Source organism: Sitophilus oryzae, unplaced genomic scaffold (assembly GCF_002938485.1).
Source record: "Sitophilus oryzae breed Bouriz unplaced genomic scaffold, Soryzae_2.0 scaffold_179_pilon_pilon, whole genome shotgun sequence".
NCBI lineage: Eukaryota > Metazoa > Arthropoda > Insecta > Coleoptera > Curculionidae > Sitophilus > Sitophilus oryzae.
In genome coordinates, this window is record NW_022146501.1 from 762,525 (window position 1) to 790,490 (window position 27,966).

The 27,966-nt window shown below is 33.3% G+C and overlaps 6 protein-coding genes across 6 annotated transcripts; 2 read left to right on the forward strand and 4 right to left on the reverse strand.

The window, feature by feature from the left end:
• Window positions 1–443: 443 nt before the first annotated feature.
• Window positions 444–2,756, forward strand: LOC115882836. Its single transcript, XM_030901085.1, has one exon. The coding sequence runs from the start codon at window positions 444–446 to the stop codon at window positions 2,754–2,756; it is 2,313 nt and encodes a 770-aa protein (XP_030756945.1).
• Window positions 2,757–6,433: 3,677 nt separating this feature from the next.
• LOC115882882 lies at window positions 6,434–7,842 on the reverse strand. Its single transcript, XM_030901148.1, has 2 exons — window positions 6,923–7,842; window positions 6,434–6,785 (listed from the first exon to the last, which is right to left on the reverse strand). Exons 1-2 carry the CDS (start codon window positions 7,381–7,383, stop codon window positions 6,746–6,748), a joined length of 501 nt encoding a protein of 166 aa, XP_030757008.1. The 5' UTR covers window positions 7,384–7,842; the 3' UTR covers window positions 6,434–6,745.
• Window positions 7,843–8,702: 860 nt separating this feature from the next.
• LOC115882905 (KICSTOR complex protein kaptin-like) lies at window positions 8,703–12,022 on the reverse strand. Its single transcript, XM_030901169.1, has 7 exons — window positions 11,702–12,022; window positions 11,377–11,645; window positions 11,150–11,316; window positions 10,835–11,095; window positions 10,635–10,770; window positions 10,421–10,582; window positions 8,703–8,804 (listed from the first exon to the last, which is right to left on the reverse strand). The coding sequence occupies exons 1-7, from the start codon at window positions 11,907–11,909 to the stop codon at window positions 8,727–8,729; spliced, it is 1,281 nt and encodes a 426-aa protein (XP_030757029.1). The 5' UTR covers window positions 11,910–12,022; the 3' UTR covers window positions 8,703–8,726.
• A 502-nt stretch (window positions 12,023–12,524) lies between these two features.
• Window positions 12,525–19,017, reverse strand: LOC115882906 (alpha-1,3-mannosyl-glycoprotein 2-beta-N-acetylglucosaminyltransferase). Its single transcript, XM_030901170.1, has 8 exons — window positions 18,864–19,017; window positions 18,332–18,750; window positions 16,354–16,558; window positions 16,066–16,294; window positions 15,053–15,157; window positions 14,895–14,985; window positions 13,671–13,841; window positions 12,525–13,259 (listed from the first exon to the last, which is right to left on the reverse strand). Exons 2-8 carry the CDS (start codon window positions 18,710–18,712, stop codon window positions 13,146–13,148), a joined length of 1,296 nt encoding a protein of 431 aa, XP_030757030.1. The 5' UTR covers window positions 18,713–18,750; window positions 18,864–19,017; the 3' UTR covers window positions 12,525–13,145.
• An 88-nt stretch (window positions 19,018–19,105) lies between these two features.
• On the forward strand, window positions 19,106–20,123 carry LOC115882907 (mediator of RNA polymerase II transcription subunit 8). Its single transcript, XM_030901171.1, has 4 exons — window positions 19,106–19,355; window positions 19,414–19,659; window positions 19,710–19,880; window positions 19,931–20,123. The coding sequence occupies exons 1-4, from the start codon at window positions 19,188–19,190 to the stop codon at window positions 20,120–20,122; spliced, it is 777 nt and encodes a 258-aa protein (XP_030757031.1). The 5' UTR covers window positions 19,106–19,187; the 3' UTR covers window position 20,123.
• Window positions 20,124–24,067: 3,944 nt separating this feature from the next.
• On the reverse strand, window positions 24,068–27,840 carry LOC115882908 (CTD small phosphatase-like protein 2). The gene is made up of 7 exons (XM_030901172.1): window positions 27,715–27,840; window positions 26,686–27,122; window positions 26,347–26,630; window positions 26,033–26,283; window positions 25,430–25,798; window positions 24,632–24,727; window positions 24,068–24,485 (listed from the first exon to the last, which is right to left on the reverse strand). The coding sequence occupies exons 2-7, from the start codon at window positions 27,090–27,092 to the stop codon at window positions 24,420–24,422; spliced, it is 1,473 nt and encodes a 490-aa protein (XP_030757032.1). The 5' UTR covers window positions 27,093–27,122; window positions 27,715–27,840; the 3' UTR covers window positions 24,068–24,419.
• Window positions 27,841–27,966: the final 126 nt, after the last annotated feature.

Below are 27,966 nucleotides of genomic sequence, written 5' to 3' on the forward strand. Positions count from 1 at the left end.
TCAAAACCTCTTTAAACTCATACCTATTACAGTCCACTAATAATCTTAGAACAAAACATTTTGGTCCATCGAGCAGAATTAATCGGAAAAGTGATCGTAAACAAATCGTAAACGCGTAAAGTTCGCCGGTCAAGACGAGCGCCATTGTCACAGCCATTGTTCCTTGTTGGAAGAGCCACAACGTTGCCAAGCCGAACAGCAAGCAGCAAGGAGTCCAGAAATTAACAGGTCGTTTCCTTTCATTTAATAAGTCCTAACCGTAGTAATCCCTGCTTAGTTTTGCCGCTTATAAATATACCCATCTGCATGCTAAAATTTGGATTCGTAGTGTTTATTTGGGCGTAGTTTTTAAATTGAGATTTTTGCAATTTATTTAGCTTTTTTAACGAAAATTAAAATTTGATAGAATTCAAAAAATTAAAATTAAAAAAAAAAAAAAAAAAATGAACGACTCTGAAAATACAGCAGCCCAAAGTGCCGCCACGAAGGCAGTCGAGATCAAAAGATTGGTATATCGTAGGGGCCAATTAAAAGCCACGTTAACACGCTTTAATAATTTTGTCAACAGTCAAAATCTTAATATATCGGTTTTAAAAGTAAGAAAAGCGAACCTCGACACAGCTTGGGCAGAGTTTGAAGCTATTCAAACCAAATTAGAGGAATTGGATACCTCTCAGGAGCCAGAGAGAATATTGTTTGAAGACGAATACTTCAACGCAGCCGCTTTGGCGAACGATTTAATAGAACAGCATGATCGTGACGTGCATTCAAATTTAAATACAAGCATACCCGCGAGTTTACCGTCTTCGGTGCCCAATAGTAGTAACAGCGCTAAATTACAGTCTATTTCGTTGCCACATTTTAGCGGAACGTACGAAAACTGGTTGCCTTTTTTTGAGATTTTTCAAGCGCTGGTTGACAAAAATTCTGAACTGACAAAAATACAAAAGTTCTATTATCTGCAATCCTGCCTTCAAGGGGAAGCAGCACAAGTATTACATTCTTTAGAAATTTGCGAATCTAATTATAACGAAGCTATTAAGTTATTACGCGAAAGATATGAAAATAAGCGAGTGTTAATCCACAGCCACGTCCGAAATTTATTCGAAATGCCGAGCATCACGAAAGAATCATATCCAAATTTACGTAAACTTATCGATAACGTCGTGCGAAATCTCCGAGCTTTAACCAGTCTACAACAACCGGTAGATCACTGGGATACATTACTAATTTATCTAATTGCGCAAAAATTAGACAACAATACCCGAAAAGAATGGGAAATTTTTAACAAGCAAGATTCTCCTACCTTCGAAGACTTTATATCGTTCTTAAAAAACAAATGTCAAGTGCTCGAAACTATCGACAATAAAAATCAAAGCGTATACGAAAAAAATACACACGAAAGAAACCCCCAAAATCGCGGAACCTCAGTGCCCAATCGTGGAGTTGTAGCACACGTTAACGCAAATATTCCTTTAAATCAAGGGCAAGAACAACCGTTACAATTTTACGATGTCGGCAATTGTTCGTTTTGCCACGAAACTTCACATTATACGTACAAATGTCCGAAACTACTCGCGTTGCCGTTTAAAAGTAGATTTTTCGAATTAAAACGTTTAGGAATATGTACGAACTGCTTGAAAACCGGGCATAGCGTCAACGAATGTACAAGTAAAACCTGTAAGGTTTGCAATCGAAAGCACAACTCAATATTACACGACTATAATTATAATTCGAATCGAAATCCACCTAATCGTAATTCCGATAATAATATAAATCGAAAGCCGCAAAATAATAATACGTTTGCCGCTGTAACTCTTATGAACGACGATAACGCCGCAAATTTACAAATTCCCGCTTCAAATAATTTTTTAGAGATACACAGGAATTGCGAAAACGAAACTACTGACATACGTGCTCAACCCGGCAACAGTGCTGACAAGGGCTCGCTACGTAACGCGCCAAGCGAAGTCGGTGAAATGCAGGCGGCTCCGTATAGTCCCGCCACGGCATCAGCTGCTAGCCAAGGTGAAAACGACAAGCAGATTTTGCTTGCTACAGCATACGTAAATATTTTAGATTCAAACGGCAGGACGGTAAAGTGTCGCGCGTTATTAGACTCCGCGAGCCAGTCAAACTTTTGTTCGGAAGAACTTTGCAATAAATTAAATTTACCACGCAACAAAATAAATATGCCTGTTATAGGTATAAATAACGCGTCCTGTAGGGTATCGTCTAAAATTAAAACAACTATAAGATCGTTAAATGATGCGTTCCAGGCTAAAATTGAATTCTTGGTAATCAGTCAGATTACTACAAAATTGCCGCAAGTTTCTTTCGATCCTACTTTAATAAATATGCCCGCAAATATTACGTTGGCCGATCCTAATTTTTTTAATTCAGAGCCTATAGACATTTTAATAGGAACCGAAATATTTTTCCGTTGTTTGAGTAGTGAAAAAATACTCTTCGGAGACAACGCGCCGATTTTACAGAACACCAAATTCAGTTGGGTTCTTGTAGGACCTTTAGATTTACATAAAGTAACGACAAACCACCGCACTAACAACGCAAATACTAATTGTTTTTTAACTTTAAACCAAGAACGCGATAAAATGTTGCATAATAACGTTCAACAATTTTGGCAAATAGAAAATATTGAAAATAAACAAAATAAATTAAGTAACGAAGAATTAGAATGTGAAAAACATTTTGGGAAAATTACAAAATCGATTCCGACGGGCGATTCATCGTAAAACTTCCGCTAAAAGAAAATTATTTAGCATTGGGCGATTCCTATTCTATTGCCGTAAATTGTTTATTATCTTTAGAGCGACGTTTAGCAAAAACCCCGATTTACAACAACAATACGCGATTTTTTTAAACGAATATAAGCAGTTAGGACACATGTCGAAAATTAATCCGGAATTAGATCAACCTGGAAAGGTGTGCGTATACTTGAGCCATCACGCTGTCGTAAAGGAGAGTAGTAGTACTACAAAGGTACGAGTTGTCTTCAACGCTAGTTTAAAAAACTGATTCTGGGCTTAGTTTAAATGACGTGTTAAAAGTCGGACCGAAAGTTCAACGGGATGTTTTTTTGACGTCGTATTAAGAATGCGTACTTATCCAATATTAATCGTCGCGGACATAGAAAAAATGTATCGAATGATATTGATCGACGAATCACAACGTAGTTTACAGCGTATACTTTGGAGAGATAATGAAACCAAAGAAATAATTCATTATCAGTTAAATACGGTGACTTACGGTACCGCTACCGCATCTTTTTTGGCTACTCGCGCACTTCATGAAATCGGTCTTAAAATTAAAGATTCTAACCCCGAAATAAGTCAAATTATTATCAATAATTTTTACATGGACGACTTAATTTTTGGTCATCATGACCTTGACAAAGCTATTGACTTAAAAATAAAAATCAACAAAATTTTATCGAAATTCGGATTTAATTTGCGAAAATGGATTTCCAATGATCACCGCGTTCTAGAAATTTCCGGCGATACGCCAAACGAAGACTTTTGTATACCAGGGGAAGGCGAAACGAAAACGCTAGGCACAGTTTGGAATCCTAGTATGGATACCATCGGATATAATTATAATATAAAAATCGATACTTTCAAAATTACGAAAAGAACGGTTTTAGCCGCGATAGGACAGCTTTTCGATATCTTGGGTTTAATTAGTCCTGTAATCGTTAAAGCTAAATTGATTTTACAAAGGATTTGGATTTCCAAAGTGAACTGGGACACCGATGTTCCAGAAGATATTTCGATCGAATGGTTAGATTTCGTTAGTAAATTACCAAATTTAAAGTCGTTGCAAATCCCGCGTTGTGTATTAAAAGGCCAGTCTTTCAAAAAACCCAAAAGGCTTTACGGATTTTCCGATGCTTCACAACTTGCGTATGGAGCATGTATTTATTTAGTTAGCGAAAACGGTGACGAAATCGAGTCACACTTAATATGCGCGAAATCTCGGTTAGCTCCTTTAACGTCAAGTTCCATGAGCCTACCTCGATTAGAACTGTGCGGTGCACTTTTACTAGCTCGTTTTTAGAAAAAAACAATAAAAGCTTTAGAGTTCCCTGTAAACGATACTGTCCTTTTTACCGACTCAACCATCGTATTGGACTGGCTTAATGCAGAGCCTAGCCAGTGGAAAACCTTTATTTGTAACCGGGTAGCGGAAATCCAACGTCTTACCGCCGATATTACCTGGAGCCACATAAATACCGAAATCAATCCAGCAGACATAGTTTCTCGGGGTGCCGACCCACTTGAATTAAAAAACCAAGCACTTTGGTGGTACGGACCGTCGTTTTTGAAAACAGCGCCCGAAACGTGGCCTGATACCAAGAAAATCAAAATATCAATTTCCGATGTAAGAAAAGAAAACATAGAGGTTTCTTTCGCCGCTGTTAAAAGTGTTCTCGAAAACGAAATATTTTCTAGATGTTCTTCGTATCCGAAACTAATCCGTATCGTCGCTTATATTTACCGATTTTTTCATAATTTAAAATCTAATAGCAAGTTAACCGGAATTCTTACTTTTCAAGAATTAGATGAGGCTTTATTAACTCTTTGTAGAATTATTCAATCGGAACGATTTTCAGAAGAAATTAAGGCTTTAAAAAACAATAAAATCTTGTCAAAAAATAGCAAACTTATAAGTCTTGATCCTTTTATAGACAATAAAGGTATTTTACGTGTAGGCGGTCGATTGAAAAATTCGGACTTAAAATATGACCGAAAACACCCTATTTTATTACCCGCTAAACATTGTTTTGTCGATTTAATTATTAATTATTACCATGTTATATTTTTACACGCAGGCCCGCAGTTTGTATTAAACCAAATTCGAGACAAATTTTGGATAGTCAACGGAAGAAATGAGGTCCGAAAGATAGTAAGAAAATGTCTAATTTGTTTCCGCGTCAAACCAGTCGACATTAATCAATTAATGGGGTCTTTACCTAAACCAAGAGTCGTACCTTCTCGCCCTTTTTATTATTGTGGTGTCGATTACGCTGGGCCTTATTTACTAAAAGATGGTAAAACTCGGAATAGAGTTAAAATTAAGGCTTATGTGTGTATTTTTATTTGCCTTAGTACGCGTGCCGTTCATGCTGAGCTCGTGACCGACTTAGCACAGAAGGTTTTTGAATGCCTTTTAAAAGATTTGTCTCTCGTCGTGGTTTGTGTGGTCATGTATTTAGCGACAATGCGACTAACTTCGTAGGTTCGAATAACGAATTGCTTAAATTATGCCAGGTTGTGCGAGATTCAGTTAACGAAAAATACCCGAATTATTTCTCAGAGCATAGAATAACGTGGCATTTTATTCCACCCAAATCGCCTCATCATGGTGGTACTTGGGAGTCTGCAGTTCGTTCGTTTAAACATCACTTAAAGCGTGTTCTCGGCGATAATCATTTAAATTTTGAAAATTTTTACACACTACTAACTCAAATAGAGGCAATCTTAAACTCCCGCCCAATTTTATCCCTCACTAATGACCTCTCCGACCTCGAAGCTCTTACGCCCGGACATTTTCTGATCGGCGAAAGTTTAATCGCAGTCCCTCAATCGAACGACATTGATATTCCTGCCAATCGATTACGTCACTTCAAGCACCTACAACAGCTCGTACAGCGTTTTTGGTCTTTATGGAGTAAAGACTATTTGAATTCATTACAACAGAGGTCCAAATGGCAAACTCGCCAAGAAAACGTTAAGGAAGGCATCCTAGTGTTGCTGAAAGAAGACAACGAGCCTCCTATGCGTTGGCCATTGGGACGTATAGTGTCTGTTCATCCCGGAAGTGATAATTTAGTGCGTGTTGTGTCAGTGCGCACAAAAAATGGCATTTTTAAACGTGCGATAACAAAGGTCGTTGCTTTACCCATCGAATATGATTAGCAATAAGCATTATTTTGTATTTGTTGGAATTCATGATCTCTATTCATGTTAATGTATCAGATTATAATTTAGTTTGTATTTTGTTGAAACAATGTATTATTTCAAGGTCGGCGGCATGTCTAGTTTCTGTATTTTTTATTGTAAATTATTTTAAATTGATTTAACGACATCTACCAGACAACCAAGCAATTAGGCAACAGCGCTCAGCTGACGAAAGTTCCAGTTTATAGACAAAACTCAAGTAAGACACAAGGCCGCCCGATCGCCGCTGAAAAATAATAAATAAAAGTGTCAAAAGTTCAAAACCTCTTTAAACTCATACCTATTACAGTCCACTAATAATCTTAGAACAAAACAAATGTTGCTTACATCAGCGAATCCATTTTTTATTTATTCCTAATCAACAAATAAAAATAACCAAATTCTTTATACTTATTTATTGAAAAAAGGTTCGAGGATTTTTATTCAATAATAACGAAACTTAAATTCAGTCATTTTTTTTATAATTTATTATAATATTGTCATTAAATATTAAATAAACGGAACATACATAACATAATAAGGTATTACCCATAATAGTATTAAAATAATATGATATTGAACTCATTTAACATAAAAAATTAAAAAAAAACAGAAAATATTTTAACATAATAAAATATATAACATATTTTAATAAAAGTATATTGATACATAAGAGAACAAAAATATAGTTATGTATCATAAAAAAAAACGAAATAATAAATTTTTAATGAAAATAAATGATATATGCAGGATAAAATTCATTGCCATTAAACTTAGCATACCATTTATGATCCGGCTTTACACTTACAGCAGTATCGAAACCATCTGGAAGAAAAGATAAAGGCTCGTTACAAAGAAATTCACGTTTCACTAGAACCTCTGCCAAAATCATCACTTTTTCAAACAATTTGTCACAGAAATTCACAGCGAATTCCGCTTTCGGCGTGAAATTCACAACTTGCCTTATTCTGTGACCCATTCCAGTCACTCTCAAATCGAGATTATTCCTACAAATACTGGACAGGTTGATCATCTTAGTACCATGGTACAACCGCAGTGGTTCTATATTGTCGTACTTCAATTGACGTGTCAGTTCAAACGATTTTCTCAGATAGGGATTAACGACTTTTTGGATTTGTAAAACAGTCAGAGATGGAGGAAAATTTGCTCTTATATCATTAAATTCAAAGGAATACCTTGATAATCTAATACGTTTAGCAAGGTTATTGATGTTTGTATTTTTGTCTAGGCCTAATAAGTCTTGTTTTACAACCTTGGTATATTCATTTTGTGCCGTTTTTTCGGGTCCTTTGCTTGTTAAATTTGCTTCAGCTGCTTCCTCTGGAATCGGCGAATTATAGAAATACTTTCCAAGCCTAGCCCATGTGCTAGGGCTAGGGAATGGACGATCTTGCGACTCCATATCACAGAGATGTTGGATTATCTTGGATTATCACGCTCGATCAATAATCAATATTAAAATAGCGAAAATTCTTACAAAAGTCATGCATTAACGATATAGCAGAGAATATAGTCTAAAATTGGTCTAAAACACAGGTCTAAAATGATTAACTTTGAATTTTGACCGTTATTTTTTACCAACATGGCAAATATAAAATCCCTCTGTCAAAAAAGTTACCGATATTCTTTAAACTGGGTGCCTGAACAAATCAGATAGGTAACTCTTTTTACTTTCGTGAAATAGAAAAGGAAAATAATAAAACAAGTGACAGTTCTTCCTCTTCTTGCAAAAATCAACATAAAATGTCATAATTGCCAAAAATAAAATGTCTTATGACATTTCTAAAAATCAGACCAATGCCGTCTCTAACAGACAGCCTAGCGAGATACCTGACGTCACGCTAGTTAGATAGCACGGATTAATAAATATGTTGTAGAATACATGGAAAACATAAGTATTATTCCTCGTATTTTTGGTTTGTATTTTAAAAATGATATGGTTTATGAAATATACATAATATACAGTTAATAAATCACAACCTATTTATAGTAATAAATACTCAAACCAAAGCAAACCACACAAATGCAACAAATGTTTTACAATATACAAATAATGAATAGGTACATCAGATAATGGATAAAATGTAAAATATATTTTAAATTTTGGGGTTTGAAAATCGATCTAATTTAACAAAAAAACATTCAATATCTACTAATAGTGATGTATTATTATTTGCATTCACAAAATTTATATGTATATTTTGCAGGTATCAATGTTCGAAATATATAGCAAATAATACAATATCATAAAAAAAAAGGCGTCAGCGATGGCTATGAAATAAAGATCGCTGTCATTTTGTATGTAAAATTATTCTAAAATTTTTGATTTTCTTGGGATTTAGGTTCGGGAAAAACGCTGATTAAGTTTTCATTTGGTTTTTCATTATTTTTATTTGGTTTAAAAAAAAAACGTTACGGCTATTATGAAAGTTTTTTTTAGAAAATTTTGCCACCCTGTATATCAAATGTTCAGATTTTTAGGACATCCATTCTATGAACCTTTTTTTTGAATAGGTCCAAGAATCGCACCCCTTAAAAGAAACACCCTGTATTTTAGCCAATAACCAATACCTTGCTATACGTTCTATAAGCTAATTTACGAAATATAAAAAATCATTATTTGAACTTGAATAAAATAATTGAAATAAAAACAATATAAAATTACTTTAATACTATATACTATAAAATTACTTTTATACTATATACAACTTTAATATAAAAAAACTTTAATACAGATATATTTTTTTATAAATGTGTAATTTTTGGTATAGTAAGTTTCTCGATTTTCTCGCATAACTTTCTTTGAATATTATTTGTGTCATGCTGAAAAAAAAGTTGTTTCTTGTAAAAAATTGTACAGGGTGGGTCAAATTGGACGCTTTTGAAACACCCTTTTCTATAGGAGATAGACAAAAACTAATATCGGTGTCTGGAGCTCAATTTTTGTCAAAAACATGATGGTGAAAAACGCATAACAAACGTTTTTAACAAATCGCTATAACTTTTTTGCTATGGAAAATTTTGTATTTTTATGAAAACATTTCCAAAGCACCTTTTTACGTAGAATTTAATGGTTAAAGTATAATTTTTTTAAAATTAATAATTTAAGATTTATCAACAGAAAATTTGATTTGATGGGACACCCTGGATATTTTTAATTTATTGAAAAGAATTTAAAATTATCTTTCCAAAAATATAACACACTTGATATTTTGCTCGATTCCTCTTCGAGATATAGAGTATATAAAAATTCGCCCGCTTTAAATAAGTAGGCTTTGAACGGCACCGGCTGTAATGCAAAAAAAAATTAGCTGTGAGCATCAATTAAAAGGAAAATAATATTTGCAATGAGAGATGCAGAATTTTATAACAATTTAAAATATATTTAACAACATCAACACATTTAAACTATCTAATAACAATAAAAATAAATAGCAAACCAAGACATGAGATTTTGCTACAGGTGTTCAACATATCAACCGTCTTCTGTTATGGACAAACGGGGCAGTTTTTGAACATTTCTCGCGGAATTCATTAACTCAGTAGGGGTGAAAGATACCCTCTCATAGCTGCTAAGTATTTCTAATTCTTGTCTAGATTATATGGAAGAATAAGGAACCTTTATTCTTCAGCAAATATATACATAGGATTAGATCCACGGGCACTAAGTCAGGCGGCCTCGACGGCCAACGGCTGGGATCTTGGTTAGCTATTCAATTATTCTTGAAATTGGCTGCAAAAATTTGCTGATAACTTCAGCGTTCAGAGGCGGTGCGTCGCGGCGTCTTGCTGGAAAAAATATGTTTTTCGGGTTCCATTAAGGGCATTTCATCAATAAGGGGTCCAAAGCCTACTAGTTAAAAGTGGCGAACTTTTAAAAATTCTGTATTTCGAAGGGGATTATAACAAAATATCAAGTGTGCTATATTTTTGGAAAGGTAATTTTAAATTCTTTTCCGTTAATTAAAAATATAGAGGGTGTCCCAAATAAAAAATCTATTTTTCTGTTGATAACTCTAAAATTATTAATTTAAAAAAAATTAGACTTGAACCATTAAATTCTACGTAAAAAGGTGCTTTGGAAATGTTTTCATAGAAATACAAAATTTTCCATAGCAAAAAAGTTACAGCGATTTGTTAAAAATGCACATTTTTGAAAAACACCCCGTAACTCCGAAACGGTAACAGATATTGATGTGCGGTTTTTACCATCATGTTTTTGATGAAAATGGAGCTTTAGACACCAATATTAGTTTTCGTCTATCTCCTATAGAAATGGGTGTTTCCATTTAAAAGCGTCGAATTTGACCCACCCTGTACAGAACCTCAGAGAAGCAAGTAAAAATAGAGGTAACTTAAATATATAAACAATTAATTACATTGGTTTAGTGCATCTAGGTTTAATTTTTTCTCTGAATATTGAATATTTTTTGCCTTACCTGTAATATATGCAAACCCTTCATTGAGAATATAACTAACTCTTTGACACCATCTCCACTAATATCAATGTATTTCATGGATAGAATTGGACCAGAGATAAATTTTAATTCTTCTAGAAACCACTGAGTTTCTTTTTTGTCATATTTGTACAGCAATATTTGCTAAAATCAATTATATATACTAGAAATAATTCTAAAATTTTCAAACTTTTACCTCTGAACTTGTACCAACCAATATTTCTTTGTAGCTATCGAAATCTATATCCGCTACAATACAGCACGTAAACACGGTAGTGTCGTCATGTCTTGGCAAAGTAACATAATTACTTAAACCATATTTTAGTACATCGCTGAAAGCACAATATTCTCCTTATTTCAGGACAATTTTAAAAATAAAATTACAGTTGTCCTCACCAGAACAAAATAGGAGGTAGTATAGAATTCACAACAACTAAATTTAATACAGGCCTTGTCTCTTTCCTCTCAGACAAAATAGATTTAGGGATAATTCTGGCAAGTTCTTCACTATTTTTAGAGTCCCGTTCCAAATACAAGTAAACGTTGGATATGTAGTTTCCGAATCTTGTTGAAAAATTATATACCAGCTTGTCGGATGTTGTATTGACCTTCAAAAGCTTCACATAACCACATTCGCATCCAAATGCTGTTACCCTTCTAAAAATCGTGTTATTATACGACTTAAAATACCTTTTTCGTTATTTTTTATACTCTGTATAATTGTTTATGTGACAAATATCGATCCAAACCACTGGACTAGGTGTTTTGGAAAATTCTGGAAACCTTTCTTTACTATCCAGCTCCTTGTATACATGTTCTGCAGTATTTTCATGATAGATATGAACTAAATTATCACTGCCAGACAAAACAAACACTATCTGGAAATTATTTAAATCCTATAATACGGCAAAATATATATTAAATATTTATTTTTTAACCTCTTTACTCAAAATTTTGTTATCCTTCCATGTAATTAAGTAAGTATGCATCAACTTGTAAGGAATAAAGCTGAGTTCGACTGTAAGACAGTTCTGTGCGATATTTTCTATATCGAAATCGGCATGGTCCTCCAATTGTGAATAAATATTCAGGAAAGTCTCTAACGTGTTCGAATCATTACTATTCTTTATAATGGTTATCCCTATAACCAGTTCATTATTCACAGAGGACTTGTTGAAAGCGTCCAGCGATATAATTTCGGCACCACCTAAAGTTCTTTAAATGTTTTACCTATAAAACCTATTTTTCAGTACCCATACTCACTGGGAATGTATGTAAACGATACTTCTTTCGTCGTGGGCACTATTCCTCCTTGCGAAGCTTCCAAATAGTACTCAAAATAATATATTTCTCGTTTCAGGGACGCAACCAAAATTATCGTATTGCCATTAGCTAGTTTGATCTCTGTGAGAGTGTAAATGTTACCTTGGGAAGGAATGTGAAAATAATGGGAGTCTTTAAACTGTTCCATAACGTTGTTAAATTATTATTTACAGTATAAATAAAACATTTTGCAGGAAAAAATGTAAACAGGGCAAAAAAATAGGGTTAACCGTTAAAATCTTCTTCTTTTCATAGGTATAAAGGGCTAAGCTACTATCTAAGGACTATCCGGCCGGATAGCTAAGGACTATCCGGCCTGTTAATTACTGGCTGCTAATTTTTTAACTGTTGGGTTAGCCTCTATGGGTAGCCTCATACGATTCGAACTTTGTGTCTTTAAACTGTTCCATAATGTTGTTAAATTATTATTTATTGTATAAATAAAACATTTTTTAGAAAAGAATGTAAACAGGACAAAAAAATGGGGTTAACTGTTAAAATCTTCTTCTTCTCATAGGTTTAAAGGGCTAAGCTACTACTATCCGGCCGGGTAGCTAAGGACTATTCGGCCTGTTGGGTTAGCATCTATGAGTAGCCTCATACGATTCGAACTTTGTACCATTTTACCACGTATTTTTGGTAATACCCTTGTATATGAATTTACTAAACTTTACTAAAATATCTTTATTAAGCTTGATTTACGTATTATCAGAGTATTATCGACATTTTATATCTGATAGATAGTTCAAGGTACAAAAAAATATATTTATTTATTAAACAATCTTTATTTACAATAAAAGCGTTTTACATGTTTGTTCATCGAATTATATATACATATAAATCTGTAAATGCCCTTTATTGGCACAATTCACAATAATTGTTTCTATAATTAATACAGCTTAGATATTCCTAAGCTGCGACTGACATCAGGAAAATGTTAAACATAAGAGAAAAAATATAAAATATATCTTTGGGATATTAATATAAGTAATTATTCAGACATGCTACACTTTTTATTACAACAAAATTTAAATTTGCTTTTTTTGGCTATTATTTTATAGATCAAATACAAAAATAAATTAATTCTTAACAAAATAAAACTTTTAGATGCATTTTTAAAATACACTACACTAGTTTTAACCTTTGGCTGTCATGTTTTTCTTTCACAAAATTAACATAAATATTTTTAGAGTTGCTTAATCCTTCCATACATAAATGCAAGTTTTATTTTAAGGCTTTATTGGTACCGCAAAAACAAAAACCTTTACAAGGAAGATTAAACGTGTACCTACACCTTTTTAAAATAAAAAAAATCAGTTCAGTTTTGTTTTTTTCAAAGAGAGTTTGTTTTTCATACAAAATATGGGATGAAACGATTTGTGTGTTAACTCCAGGTTAAGTCGTACCCTTGCCAATTGGCCGGGGGTGCTAAATGTACGGTCCTGCCCTTGTAAAAGAACGTTACGATACCCTTGTAGGCCATCCGTGGAACTCCACCCTATCCGAAAAAATAAATATCAAGTTTTTTTATCAATTTACATTGCCGTAAATATTAGGCAACCCAATATACATCCCTTTTTTATTCGTAGACTATCGGTAAAACTATTGTAATCGCAAAACATTTTCCGATGCACCTCATCAATCATATCGACTAAATGAAATTTTGGCAAATCATAAATCCATCACAATCTGGCAGCGCTGTCGCCATCGCTTGTCACTTAAAATTGATGACGTGCATCGGAATTTGTTTTGCGTTTACCATAGATACCGTCTTTGTATAAGGACGGTTCATGTCAACCCCAATATAAATAATAAAACTAAATTATTAACGCTTATGAAAAATTGATATTAATATTGATTATAGCTACACAGTGGCCAAGAAAAAAAGGCGCGTAAAAATTATATTTACCCGAAAATCGTCCATTAATCCTAGTTTCTTAGCCGCGCTCTTGTATTCGTTCACTTTTCTGTATGTTATACGAACCGATCCGTTATAACTGACGTTATTGTTTCTCAGGTCGTCGTAACTTATCACAGGCAACTTGTAAACTAATGCTACAAACTCTTTTTCATAAGTATCCTACAAAAAAAAAGTGATATTTATCGCACAGTTAATTTCAGGTAACTTTTCCTCGTTCCGGCATGTCGCATGGTGTACGGCAACCTTTAGTTCAAATAAAAAATACAGACTTTACTGTACACAATGTCAAATATCCAAACGGAGGAAAGTTACGCGAGAATAACTATAGGAGTACGCGATTTATACATATACAGGGTCTGGCAATAGTGTGTCTGGCATCTCTAGCTTCTAGAATAAAAACGGTTTAAGAAAGTGTGAGTGGATTGGGATGATTTTTTTGTAAATGAAACGCCCTGTATAATATTGCATTTTGGGCATTTTGAGTAAATATATTTTGATAGTTTCGGAGATATTAATAAATAAATAAAAAATAATTTTTTTTCAGTCATTCTTAAAAAAACTTATTAAAAATACAAGAACTGTGCTAAAATCAAAACTATATTAGGTATTTACTTTAGATAGTCCATACTTACTTTGCTATGAATATTGTAACCTTAAATCATACAGGGTGTTCAAAATTCTAAGCCAAACTTTCTAAAATATAAAATAATTTTTCCTCGTTTTATTAAACGGAACGCCCTGTATATTATTTTTTCAATAGACGGAGAATTAAAAAATGGACATTTTTTGTATTTAGAGTAGTTCAAAATTTTTAACGGTTTCGCAGATATTTGCTGTTTTATATTTCATAATATAAATTTTTATCAAAGCCACCCCATGATTTTTCTCTTGTATTTTAAATACAAAAAAGTTCATTTTTTAATTCTCCATCTAATAAAAAAAATAATATACAGGGTGTTCAGTTAAAAAAAAACAAAGAAAAATTATTTTATATTTTTCAAAGTTTTTTGGCGTAGAATTTTGAACACCCTGTACGATTTAACATAACGATATTTGTAGCAAAGTAAGTATAGACTTTCTAAAGTAAATATATAATATAGTTTTGATTTCGGGACAGTTCTTGCATTTTTAATAAGTTTTTCAAGAAAGACTGAAAAACATATTTTTTACGCACTATTGCCGGACCCCGTATATTATACAAGTAAAATTTACCTTTAGTAAGTAAGTAAGGTTCATTTCTGTAAAAGGCACGAACTTTTCGTTAAGTTTGATAAACTTTAAGTGTCTATCGAAGTACATCCCGCTAAAATAGAAATTTTAAACTTATTTTGAATGTATACAGTTCAAAAAAAAAAAAGAGAAAATATTACTTGGAGACTCCTAGTTTACCAAAAGTCTTGGTTCTGGATATTTCCGGTCTGATACAAGACCGGTCTTGTCTTTGAGCGGGAGATCTCATCCAGTCGTCCCAATACCTTAAAAAAACATATTTTTACAATTTTATAAATAAACTAGCGTGTACCCGCGACTTCGTTCGCGTCGAATTAATCATTTGTAATGGTGATGATAAAGCAAAGCAAGAATTTCCATTAACATACAAACTGGATAAAATTTCCTCACATTTATGTCAGCATGAGAAAAAACAACATGGCGATATTATTGTATAACTTGGTAATATTTGAGGGGTAGTTTCGTCTCGTTGGAATTTGACTTTCGAAAAATCCGTTTGCCAAAAATAAGCGTTTTACGTCAAGCAGTTTAAGCAGAATCGTGGTTAATCAATTACCTAACTTTTTGGAACACCCTGTATTATTTTTAAAAAATTTCACAATATGTAAAAAACAAAATAAATTATGCTTGTCCAAGCGTTTTCCCGAAAGACTAACCGTTTTTTAAATAACAAATATTGTAATATTTGAGGGGCGTTTTCACCCTCTTGGAATTTGAGATTCGATAAGCCCCTCCTTATCGAACCTCTACACCCTCAAGTCAATCCGTTTTCCGAAAATCAGCTTTTTACGTCAAGCGCTTTAAGCAGGATCGTGATTAATCAATGACCAGATTTTTCGAAACACCCTGTACACATTTTTAAAAAATCTTAAAATATTTAAAAAAACAAATTAAAATATACGCGCTTAAGCAGTTTTTCCGGAAATTTGACCATTTTTTAAATAAAAAATATTGAGGGGTGGTTTCACCCCCTTGGAACTGAAATTTCGAAAAATCCCTTCTTATCGAACCTCTACACCCTAGAATCAACCTGTATGCCAAAATTGAGCTTCTTACGTTGAGTGGTTTGAGCAGGATCGTGATTAATCGGTGAGTCAGTCATTTTATATATTAGTATAGATTTAATGGATATAAAACGAGGAAATTAACTTACGCTTTAGGCCACTTAGATTCAAGTTCCGACCACAGATCCCTGGTCAGCATCCATCCCAAGCCGGGGAAAAAGTCCGTCCTGTATAGCAATTCGGGTTTATCACTGTTTATCAAGTCCTGTTTACCGTTATCGTTCCAGGCAGATACACACCACAACGTGGGATCTTTGACCAGCAACGGATAAGTTCCAAGGAAGTACTCGTAAAAATCCGGGGATATCTCTAAATCATCTGGAAAAGAAATGTTATACAGGCTGTCCTACATATGTCCGTAGGTGCGTTCAATCTACCTTCAACGATTATGGACGTGGAATAATTGTAATTGAAGAACATCTGGTTCAGGGCCCACTTGTAGTGCCTGGCGATTTTGAAGTACCCTTTGTATTTTTTTTCTTTGGGCAGTACCGGTATGTCTGATTGGTCGGGTTGTTGGATTAGGGTTAAAGAAGGTCCGTAGCTTTGAATAATACTAGTTGTTTCGTCGTGATTACAATCCTAAAATTAGGCAAATACTATTAAACAAAAAAAAACTACAGGGATATAAATGGGGGACAGCCTGTATAATTCTTTTAAATTATTTAGTAAAGATACTCAAAATAAAGTCAAAAAAATAATCAATAAAAATGGTATCTAATCAGCTGAACAAACAGAATTATTTCCATTATAAGATTATTAAAAGTAGGTACTTGGATTTATTTCTAATTTGGAAATTCCCAAGATTTTTTTAAAAATCAAGGAAAAAATGTATTATTTAATTTCATTATATACAAAAAATTCCATAATATTGGTCACTTATGTACAGGGTGTCCCACTAAGAATAGCTCTCGGCTGTATCGCGGAAAAAAAATATTTATAACTAAAGGGACTATGGGAAATTGCTGGAAATTATTTTAAAGTTTGTAGAACGACTGCTAGGGGGCACAACTGCAACAAAAAATAAGAAAATGTAGTTTTTACACCATTTTGCCTAGATAAGGTGTACTATAAGTAATAGCTTCATAATGTTCAGTAAATTTTGAATATTTTTTGTTAGAGCCATTTTCCCCTATCTACCAAAATAAAGTGGTGGAGGTTAGGTTATTTAAATATTAATAACTCTGGACTGGATGATCGGAATCCAACAAGCGAGGGCTCGTTTAAAAGAGCGTTTCTTACTCTATATTGTACCATATAAACAATAATAATAAGCTTTTGAACGTAGACGCTAGGGGGCGTTGTCTTACAATTTAACAAACATTGCGCGTTTTTTCAAAAAAATCAAATGCAATAGTATATGTAATTTTAACCGATAGTAAAGAGTAGTAAAAGCTTAAAAAGTCAGCGAAAACCGCATCTTGATATCTTCTTTCAAACCGAAGACATTAGCAAAATTATAATAAATACCAAAAAATAAGCCCTTAATTGCCTTATTTTTACAATACAGTATCAGTAGCCCTCTTGATTAGGCCCATTCTAACAAAAAAATAAGATAGAAACAGTTAGTTTATTTTAAAATCGACGAAATACCAGAATACCATAATATACCGTATGATCGAATAAAAACGGCGTCAGCGATGGCTATGAAATGAAGATCGCTGTCATTTTATATGTCAATTTATACGGGAAATGTCATTGATCGTCATTTCCAAGCCAACTGGACGCCGTTTTTATTCGATCATACGGTACCAGATGTATTAATATCTAATAATTAAGATATTAATAATAGTGAACAAGAAAAGATGATTCAGTGAAGTCATGGTAGGTTTTGGAAAAAAGTTGCTTTTCACGTAATAGTACAAACGTCAAATTGTTATTAGATCAACATTTTGATAGTCTTGGCCGCGTCTTTATCTTTTAATTGCTTTTTTCAAAATACCTTGAAAAAAAAAGAAATAAATAACTTAGAAATTCGGGTATAAAAAATGCCCAACGCCCCATGTATACCCTGTATACCAATTCCAAATAATGTTTATCAAGTACACGAGTGGTGAGAATGCCCATTAAGTAAATATTAAGAACAAATAATCCAAGCAGAACATCATTATTTGAATTACAGAATAAATAAAGTAGAGTGTAACAACACTGATACTACAGTTAGGATTATTTTAGTTATTATTTGGTTAAATCATTACCACATACAGGCAAGTTCATCAGCCTTAGTTCCTGTACGTTATTTCATCATTTTTTCAGACTCGTTTAATAAACAACCTTATTTAAAAAACACACAATGTTACACTGTTAAATATATATATATATATATATATATATATATTAAAAAAACTTATTTACCTGACTAACAAATATTGGAAATTTGTCAGGGTCAGGCCGATACTTCAACAATTCATCCAGGCAACGTGTGACGGTAATTCTGTTGCAAGCAATAACAAGAATTGGTATTTTTACATCTCGAAACTGGACTTGTTTTTGTTGATGATTCGAATTCCTATCATCTTTGTGGCCTTCTTTCTTAAATTCTAGAAACGTGCGTGCCTCGCTAATTATAACGTTGTTTAACTTGAATTGTTGCTGTATGCCGTCTTCCAATCGGTTCAAATGGTTGTTAAAAGACTTGTATTGCTCACCAAAATTGTTCGAGAAGAATATAAATATTACTGTTGACCATACAAGCAATATTATTCCTACGATTAACTTGGGACGTTTCAGGCGCATGATACCACGAATAATCGTGTTTACGGTTTGGTTTTATCCTGGAAATTTAAGAATTTTCGTTTAGTTTCCATTGTTTTGTCAAGTAATGCAAAGAAAATTAAAAGACCAAGGAGTGTAAAGAAAGAATTTAAAATATAGACGATATACTTACCAATGCATTCATGATCTTATACTACAAATAAACTGCTAGATCTTCAGGAGACTAAGTAATATCTTATTTAAATATTGAACATCTTTTAACTTTGATAAAAATTATTACAAATCGCTCCAAAGGATACGTGCACCAAAATCTCAAATTTTTGAGGTTGTCGACACTGAAATTAGCAACGGATTTGTTTTTGGCTTAAAAACATCCACAATTTCGGTTAAGCGCCATATTTTTAGAAAAGAAGAAGAATTTTTTAGGTTATGTGAGAACTTTCTGTCAGTGTTTGTTTATCAAAGATTTATTTGTTCTGAAAATTATTAAAACAAGATGCAACAACGCGAAGAAAAACAACTAGAATCCTCCTTAGAATCCATAATTCAGCGCGTCAACGATCTGAAAGCATCCCTCGCTTCCATGATATTTAAAATCGAAAACGAGTACGAGTCGTTGAATTGGCCGAAGTTTTTGGATAATTACGCACTAATATCGGGCCAGGTAAGGTAAAACTACCTATAACCTTACAGAATCATCCTTAGGTAACGTATTGTTCTAGTTAATTTCACTATCGAAAGTCCTGAGTCATGAAAAGTGTACAAACCTTAGAAATCTCACCGTCCTACCTTTAATGCTATCGCCTGAAAGGGACGAGCAATTAATTCAGATGACTGAAGGCAGAATAACGACGTTCTCGCATGACCTAGTTCCCGACTATTTAAGAACCAAACTAGAACCGCTGGCTGAGAAAAAAATGCTCCAATTAGAACACAAGGCTCAGGGCTTACAATACGACAACGCCCAGGTACATTACACGAGTTTATTCTAATTTTATACTAATAATTACGCTCCTAGAAACAAATAGCGGCCTATCAGAAGGTAGTAACGCACGTTTGGGACATAGTAAGCAAAGCCAGGGAAGAATGGGAGGTTGAAGCCTCTTCCAGGGGAAACACTCAGCAAAACTCGAGCGTGGCAGACACCCACCTGCTGGTAGCGGCCGTAGGGATGGGAAAAGGCCTTAAAGTAATAATTTGACGCTTTAAAGTCATTTTTTTAACCGTATATCTTTTTAGATGGGACCAAATCCCAACGGTCAACCCAATTCGACATCAGGTGGCATGATGGTGGCGCCAGGCAGGCCTGGCGGACCCCCCGGACAGGGACCGATACCCCCAAGCTCGCAGGCTATGTCGATGAGCAAGGCCCCATCGGCTATAAAAACTAATATAAAAAGTGCCGCCCAGATGCATCCGTATAATCGTTGAATAAATAAAATACCAGGATTTACATTTAAATGGTTTAATTAAAAAAAAACTATGTTAAATATAATTCTACAATTTAACAGTATAACAAAATAATTCTTATAACAATAAATACTTTAATGCAACCCTAGAAATATAAAAAGCTAAGAAAAAGGGCTTAAAACAAGAATAAATTAAATATTAAGGGAGTTTAACTATTTTTAAGAGATTATTATTTCTTTTTGTTTCCTAGGAATATACATTTTATTTTGTAAAAAGATAAGGATTTTTAAAAAAATAAAGATTAAATTAATTTATAAACATAAATAAATTATTGCAATACTAATTTAATATTTTTTTACCGATAACAATAATAATTGCAGTTAAATAAAAACTTAAAGAACATTATTATGCATATAAAAAAGTGTAACAATACAAAAAATTAAGGATTAATTAATTACCTTTTGTTACTAGTTCTATGTGTAAATATTATTTTATTAATATATTTTTAAAAGAATTTTTTTCAATGTTGAGCGACTGAAAATGAAATACTAGGTAAATTCCTAGATGGCCTTGTTTATAAGCGATATAAATAAATTTTCTCAACATTAATAAAAACCTTTTTAATCTACTTCTTAAGGTATAACAAAAAAAAAACTATGTTAAGTACAAGAAACAAAACAGTACAATGGAATTATTAGTGACTATGTGCATTTTTTTCTATAATTTTTTCCTATTAAGATACACACAATCAAAAAATAAAATTATGATTTTTTTAACAAAAAATTTCGTTCGATCACAATAGATAATACCTTAAAATAAAATGTTTAAAATCGATTTTAAACAAAAACTTGGAAGAACTCTGTTCTAATAAAATTAACAATAAAAAATTTAATTCAAATTAATATGTCTATATCGTTCTATAACTTTTTTTCGTGTATATATTTGATTGAGAACGTTATCATAATAAAACCTTTTTTTTTTGTTTCATAATAAAATATAAAACATACAACATTAAGATATAATACTTACGTATATGTACGATAAAATATCTAAACCATACTTTGAAACAGTGCTGTTTGTTTTTATATATTGCCATTATTTTGCTTATAAAAACCCTTGATTTGAGCCCAAAACAATGTATTGTATGACCACATTAAATTAACGTCAAGGTAGGTCGAGAAATAACATTCACTGCCGGCTTTTAGAAACAGTCAAACGTCAAAAATATTCTAGGTATATCGTGTAGCACCTCAAATTAACCGCTGTATACCCGAAAAGACAATACAGTGGGTCAAATCACCGTGGAATTAATTGTATTACAAAAATATTTAAAAAACGTTTAAAAAATTACAAAGGCGAATTTTTGGACTCAAATTCAAAGTTTTTAAAGCGGCAAATTTGATTTTAAACCGTTTTCACTGTTAAAAATTAAAAAATATATAAAGTATTCAGCATAGTGCGGCAAGAAATGTTTATAACATTGTTCCCCCTGTATGTACAAGTAAGTTGGGTGGATAAGTTGTTTGACAGCTGTCACGTTTCTTACACCACGGAAATCTTTATTTATTACGAGATCACGACTCATTGCGGTCGAATTTTGAACTTACATTAGCGAATTCGACTTTTTTTTAACATACGACAATACAAAACAGTCTTTAAATATATTCTTTTTTTTGTTCTATACCTAATTTAAAAAAAAAATAAAGACTGGTATAAGAAACGGTAACATTGCCCAATTAATAATAATAATAATAAACCTTAGCAAAAAAATTTAATACGTAAAATACTGACCAACGTTTTTTTTTAAAGATATACAGGCTGGGCCATCCTAAATCGCATAAACCTGTATTATAAACGCGTAAGACAAAGACAGAAATAGTTTTTCAGTTATTTTTAAGTTCTTCATGGAAAATCTGGGATTTCAGATATGCCTGTCTTTATCTGATACGAGCAATACAGACCACGGATTTAGGATGACATCCTGTATATTGTTCTTTATTATAATTCTAGTAAAATATGATACATATTTTAACAAGCAGGTTTCTGTAAACTTGCCCGGTGATTTTTTTATGTACAGGGTGGTCCGAACTGTGTTCCGGAAACTTCGGCAGCATATTCTGCAGATAAAAATAAATAAAAAAGTTTTTAAAAATGTGTGTCTTAAAATGGTTAGTTTCGGAGATACAGGGTGTAGAAGTTTCATTTTTATTTCGATTTTTTCCAAATAATTTTTGAAGTAACGTCAATATTTCGATGAAAATTGGTGGTCTGGGAGTTTTTTGACATTAGAAATTTGGATTTCGATGTCAATATGACTCGTACTTGTAGAGGGCGCCACCTACATGTGTTTTACACAATGACTAAAGAATATAAGGACATGTAACGCCCCTGTACGGGCTGTAGTAGAATTTGTGACGTTAGACGCCATTCGTTTGATGCCAAACAGTGAGTCATCATCCAGTCACCAGCGACAATTTTAGCGATTTTTAATAGTTTGTTGTGTGTAGTGAACTTTGTATAAACTTTGTTACAATGGTGAATTGTGTAGCTTTCAAGTGTAAAAGCCACAGCGACAAGAAAGAGCCAGGAGTTACGTTTCACAGGTAAATAACAGTACACTCCAACCTTTTATCGTTTTCTTATTGAATTCGATAATTATTCTTCAACTTAACATCTATATGTACTTGATATGTGCTATACGTCGATACTAGTTTTGTACCGTTTGTTAACATTTTAATACGTTTTTTTCGTAATTAATTAGGATGATACACCATAGGTGTAGTCAAAACAATTATCAAAAAATATAAATATTGCTTCAAACAGCTAGGTTAAGAAAAATATGTGCCACGGCACTGTTTGATGCCAGCGTCACAATTTGCTGTCGGGTGTTATTTGTCCTTGGATTCTTTAGTCATTGGTTTTACACGTTTTGAAGCTTAATAACTTTTGTAAAAAGTCAGAGATGTATATTTTTTCCCTCGGTAGTTTATACAGGTACGGACAAAAAGTTATTAAGCTTCAAAACATGTAAAACACATGTAGGTGGCGCCCTCTACAAGTACGGGTCATATTGACATCGAAATCCAAATTTCTAATGTCAAAAAATTCCCAGACCACCAATCTTCATCGAAATATTGACGTTACTTCAGAAATTATTTGGAAAAAATCGAAATAAAAATAAAACTTCTCCACCCTGTATCTCCGAAACTAAGCATTTTAGGACATACATTTATACGAACTCTTTTACTTATTTTTATCTGCAGAATATGCTGCCGAAGTTTCCGGAATACAGTTCGTACCACCCTGTATACAGTGTGTCATTGAAATGCTGTAAAAAAAATCACGCGGTTTGGTTTCGGATAGTACTCCTAAAAATAGTAAAAAAAAGTTCCTATAAGTATAGGGCGAAAAATGCATATTAAGGGAATTAGGGGCACTAAAAGGGTTAATTTAAAAAAAAAGGTTGCTTTCAAATTGCAGGCTTAAAAAACGAGATAAAATTTCGAAAAAAAATCCTCTGCCATAACTTTTGACCCTAAATCAATTGGCGATACTGAAAAATTATTTGGAAAAGCGGAAATGGTAGTTTTCGCAAGGGTAGAGGGTTTCGTGAATAACTTTTTTGAGGTTATTTTTTTTGCAACGTGGGTTCGTTTTTTGAAAACTACATACTTTTTTCTACAAAAAAGGTACTCTTGTTGCACATCGCCCGGAGCGATGGTTTTCGAGAAAATTGATGGCAAAGAGTTTGCTCCGATGGGTTGCCAACTGGTTAATCAACATAAACTTATGAAAGTTATGGCGGTTCAAAAGTAACCAAGTAATTAATTAATAACCGAGTAAATTTTATCTCGTTTTTAAGCCTGCAATTTCAAAACAACCGTTTTTTAAATTCACCCTTTCAGTGCCCCTAACTCCCTTAATACAATGCATTTTCCGCCCTATACTTATAGGAACTTTTTTTACTATTTTACCCCCTGATTTTTTTTACACCATTTCAATGATACCCTTTATAATAGTTATATATTTTTTTAAATCTTTCGATAATTAGCTGGAAAACTATTCGGGAACTTATCAGAGTCTAACAACCATTTCGATCACATAAAGTTTACGATATTGCACAAAAGTTTTCGAAGAAAATTCCCAATTTTCAAGGCACCAAAATTTCAATAATTTAGCTCGTTTTTTTTTCGTTTTTTCATAAAAATTAACGAAAAACACAACCGATTTTTTTAGTTAGTCAGTACTTTAACGGGAGTATTTAGTTAAATAAATAAATAACTGAAATGAGAGATTGTCGCGAAATTGTGTGGTTTTTTTAATCGGGTGGTAGATAGCTGAACAGTTTGAATTTGTTTCTGATGTGAGGTCTAACGTCTTCTTTCTGAAAAAAAAACGAATTTTAAACTAAAAAATAAAACACTTTTTGAAAAATAATTTTATCACATTTTTATGTGCATCTTTTAATATATTCATGAAATTATTATGAAAATTAATGTAAATCAATATCTGAAATATAAAAAAACTTACCATTTGTACAAGATCTTCCAAGAATGGCAGTAATTTCATAAGTTCAGAATCAGTTCTGTCGACAAACCAACTTTCAATGGGAATTCCATTATTCAGCTGTAAATAGAAAAAATACTATAAATAATTACCCACCCTAATTTTATAGTTCCCGAAATAATTTATATCATTACATATTTTTACTAAAAATATTGCCAAAATTTATTCATAGTTACAAAAATATATCGATAAGTTTGTACATCTCTATCGCAGAGACAAAAAAAACTATAATCGATACCAATTAAACTTTTAGTGACGTCATTTTATATTCATTGTTGCCAACCGTGAACATATTCGGCGCCTGGCTGACTAACTGGAATTTATATTTCCTGCTGGGGATTTGTTGATGTAAATAATAACTGTTTATACAGGGTGTTTCAAAAAATATGGGAGATTCCTCAGGTAAAAATAAGATTTATTTTTCATATCAACATAGGTCGGATTCTGCTTTGTTTCGTAGCTACAGGGTGTGAAAATCTTAATATTTTTTCGACTTATTATAATTATAATTTTCTTCCAGGTCCTTTTAGTGTTTTGAATGAAATTTTGAGGGTAAAGTTAATAAGATCCCTATGCGATTTACTTCCACACATGTAAATGCCGACCCAAAAGTAACAGTTGCCAGCACGGTATAGTAGTAGCTAAAAACCCGGCAAATATCGATAAATTTAGAGGAACATATCGATACTTTGAAATATCGATATATCAGCCCATTCCTACAGCAAATATAAGTGAAAAAAATCTATAAAAACAAGAACTTACGTGATATCCGAACGCTTGAGGCGAATTATCGACAATAATAGTTTTCGATAGGTCCCTTCCCAGAATCGAGAGATCCTTGATGTAATTCCCGTTGACGCATACACAGTGTTCGCGAAACAAGCGGTACTTGATCCATTTCCGCTCCGGGTCCAACAGATTGAGTAGTTTGTCGGCGTAGACGCGTTTCGAGGCGGTGAACAGGATCACCTCGAACATTTGAGACACTTTTTCCATGAATTCCCTGAAAAAGGGCCTCGTTCGTACGTACACAGTGTACGAACACTCCTGGAATAGTACGGGAAATCGGAAACTGGCGTCGCTCAGTTCTTGTAGGCTGCAGTGGACCAGGGTTTCATCCAAATCCAACACCTGAAGCAAACGGAAATCGTAAATATATTAGGGATGTTCGATTTAAATCGATTCTTCAGAAAATCGATTCCAGATTTTTTCAATCGATTAATCCAAAAGCGATTTTTTATAGAATCGATCTACGTAGACCGAGATATGGTAAACGCAAAACAATTTCCGATGCACGTCATCAACTTTAAGTGACGAGCGATGGCGACAGCGCTGCCAGATTGTGATTTTCAATATCAAACTTACCAAACTGAATTCGGGACTTGATCGGGTCTTCAGTGGCAGCGCCGGACATTTCGATCTCATTTCAAAAGTCAGTGGAGGCAAGTGCTTGATGAATAAGTACGGATCAAACGCCTCCCAAGTGTCCTCGACCACCTCAACGTGCTCGGGCTGAGCATCTAGTCTTTCATGCTGCTGAGAGCCGACGCTAGTGATCATATTTTCGTCCTGCATGCTACAGGTATAAATGTTGGCATAGTCGTACACTACATTTGCTAAAAATCAGTCAAAATTATTACTTAAATATATATAAAAAAGATTAAAGATGTTATTCCTACCGATATTGACGTCCTTGGCCATTTCTTCGTCCAGCATATTGGTGAAATCTTGCGGATTTACGTTGTTTAGAACGCTGAGGTCCATTTGGAGTTGAGAAAAATCGTTTTTCAGGGGATATTCAAAGTACATGGACTCACACATTTTGTCTGTATACATCCCGTATTTTTGATACTCGCAACTCTTTTTTTCCGTGATATTAAACTGCATTTTGTTTGAATAATCTTCTGTGGTTATTGTTTCTTGGCAAGAGATTATGTTTGTGTTAGCGTCTAGCTGAATAGAACTAAAAAAAAGTCATATTTTAAGAAATTACAGTGGTAAAATAAAATAAAACTAACCTATATTCAACCTCCTTGGGTAGATCGGACTCCAGAACATCAGCAGAACTCCCGTAGGTGCTGGTAGTCGCGTAAAACTCATAGTATTTATCTGGGGAATCGATAACTATATCGCTGGGGTCAGGGATAACGCTAGGTATATTTTCAACGACTTTTTCTTGGGATTGATCGTAGATTTCAGGCACTACTTGAGCTTGGTAGTTTTCTTTACATTCTTCCGTAAGCCTACCGATCTGCTGGTCTGTTTCGACGATTGTAGGTTTTTTCGGGTGTTTTTTCATGCATCCCTTGTACAGGCGGTTGATTCTGGACGATTTTCCACCCCAGGGTCTCCTCAAGCCCTTTTTGCCTTTCTTGGAATTGAGCACGAAGTGTCTCTTGGCACGTTTTTCGCTCCTAAGCCACATTTTAGTGCTCCCATCTATTAGGAATTAAACCTGTTAAAAAAATTCAATTTTATGGACTAGTTTTAAAGGCTCAAAGAAAAATCTTAAATTTAATTCATTGTTAAAACCGTAATTAACTGTGTAATTATTTTAAAATTGATTCTAATCAACGCAAATCTTTGTTAAATCTTGTCCAAGTTTCGGGAGACCTTGAAAAATTAATTAACTTAAAAAATAACATTTTGGGCTTTAAAATAAAATAAATTATACGTGAAACATTTTATGTAGTGTTAGTTTGAATAAAAATTTATTTTTATTGATGTTAATGCGGGAATTTTACTAAATCTAGTCATTTTTTAAAGGGATGATATCAAATTATTTTCTCATTCGAATACCAGCGTTTTAAAACTATTCCCGCTCTGTCAGAATTAAACTACATTTTATTTTTATCCTCAATTCAACATAAATGCGTGCAAAAAAGGCACGAAACAGACAAGAAACCCGATAATAATTCAATACAAAATCGAAGAAAAAATGTTTACAAACATTATCAAGCGGCTTGGCTCCAAACAACGAAAATGCCCAAATTACTCGCGATTCCATTGTCACACTTTCGCAAAAACTAAACAGATCAAAAACTCACCTAAAAATGGACCGGGTAATGTACGCACACCCCGTACACTTTATATTTTTTAAAACATTTTTTCGCACTTAATTTTCTAACCACTCTCCTCCACCAATTCCACTTAATCAAAATGGCGGCCCACGCGAGTTGATTGATGTTTTCGGGTACGCTCATGCGTCCTAGATGGCGTACAAATCGACTAAAAAAAATATAGCCCGCTCTGTCTAATTTACGGTAATGGGAGTTGCCTAGAGAGAGATCGATACGTTC

Bases quoted from the DNA above. Each gene is read 5' to 3' on its own strand.
- LOC115882907 (XM_030901171.1), top strand. From the start codon at position 19,188: ATGCAACAACGCGAAGAAAAACAACTAGAATCCTCCTTAGAATCCATA. The intron at 19,356-19,413 runs GTAAGGTAAAAC...GTATTGTTCTAG, and splicing joins ACGCACTAATATCGGGCCAG to TTAATTTCACTATCGAAAGT. The intron at 19,660-19,709 runs GTACATTACACG...TTACGCTCCTAG, and splicing joins TACAATACGACAACGCCCAG to AAACAAATAGCGGCCTATCA.
- LOC115882908 (XM_030901172.1), bottom strand. From the start codon at position 27,092: ATGTGGCTTAGGAGCGAAAAACGTGCCAAGAGACACTTCGTGCTCAAT. The intron at 25,799-26,032 runs GTAAGTTTGATA...CGTTTGCTTCAG, and splicing joins CAAGTCCCGAATTCAGTTTG to GTGTTGGATTTGGATGAAAC. The intron at 24,486-24,631 runs GTAAGTTTTTTT...TTTTTTTTTCAG, and splicing joins TGGAAGATCTTGTACAAATG to AAAGAAGACGTTAGACCTCA.
- LOC115882836 (XM_030901085.1), top strand. From the start codon at position 444: ATGAACGACTCTGAAAATACAGCAGCCCAAAGTGCCGCCACGAAGGCA.
- LOC115882882 (XM_030901148.1), bottom strand. From the start codon at position 7,383: ATGGAGTCGCAAGATCGTCCATTCCCTAGCCCTAGCACATGGGCTAGG. The intron at 6,786-6,922 runs GCAAGTTGTGAA...CTTTTCTTCCAG, and splicing joins GGAATGGGTCACAGAATAAG to ATGGTTTCGATACTGCTGTA.
- LOC115882905 (XM_030901169.1), bottom strand. From the start codon at position 11,909: ATGGAACAGTTTAAAGACTCCCATTATTTTCACATTCCTTCCCAAGGT. The intron at 11,317-11,376 runs GTTAAAAAATAA...AATAATTTCCAG, and splicing joins ACAAAATTTTGAGTAAAGAG to ATAGTGTTTGTTTTGTCTGG. The intron at 10,583-10,634 runs GTAAAAGTTTGA...AATTGATTTTAG, and splicing joins TGGTTGGTACAAGTTCAGAG to CAAATATTGCTGTACAAATA.
- LOC115882906 (XM_030901170.1), bottom strand. From the start codon at position 18,712: ATGCGCCTGAAACGTCCCAAGTTAATCGTAGGAATAATATTGCTTGTA. The intron at 14,986-15,052 runs GTAATATTTTCT...TTTCTATTTTAG, and splicing joins GGTAAACTAGGAGTCTCCAA to CGGGATGTACTTCGATAGAC. The intron at 13,260-13,670 runs GTAAATATAATT...TTTTTCGGATAG, and splicing joins GATTAATGGACGATTTTCGG to GGTGGAGTTCCACGGATGGC.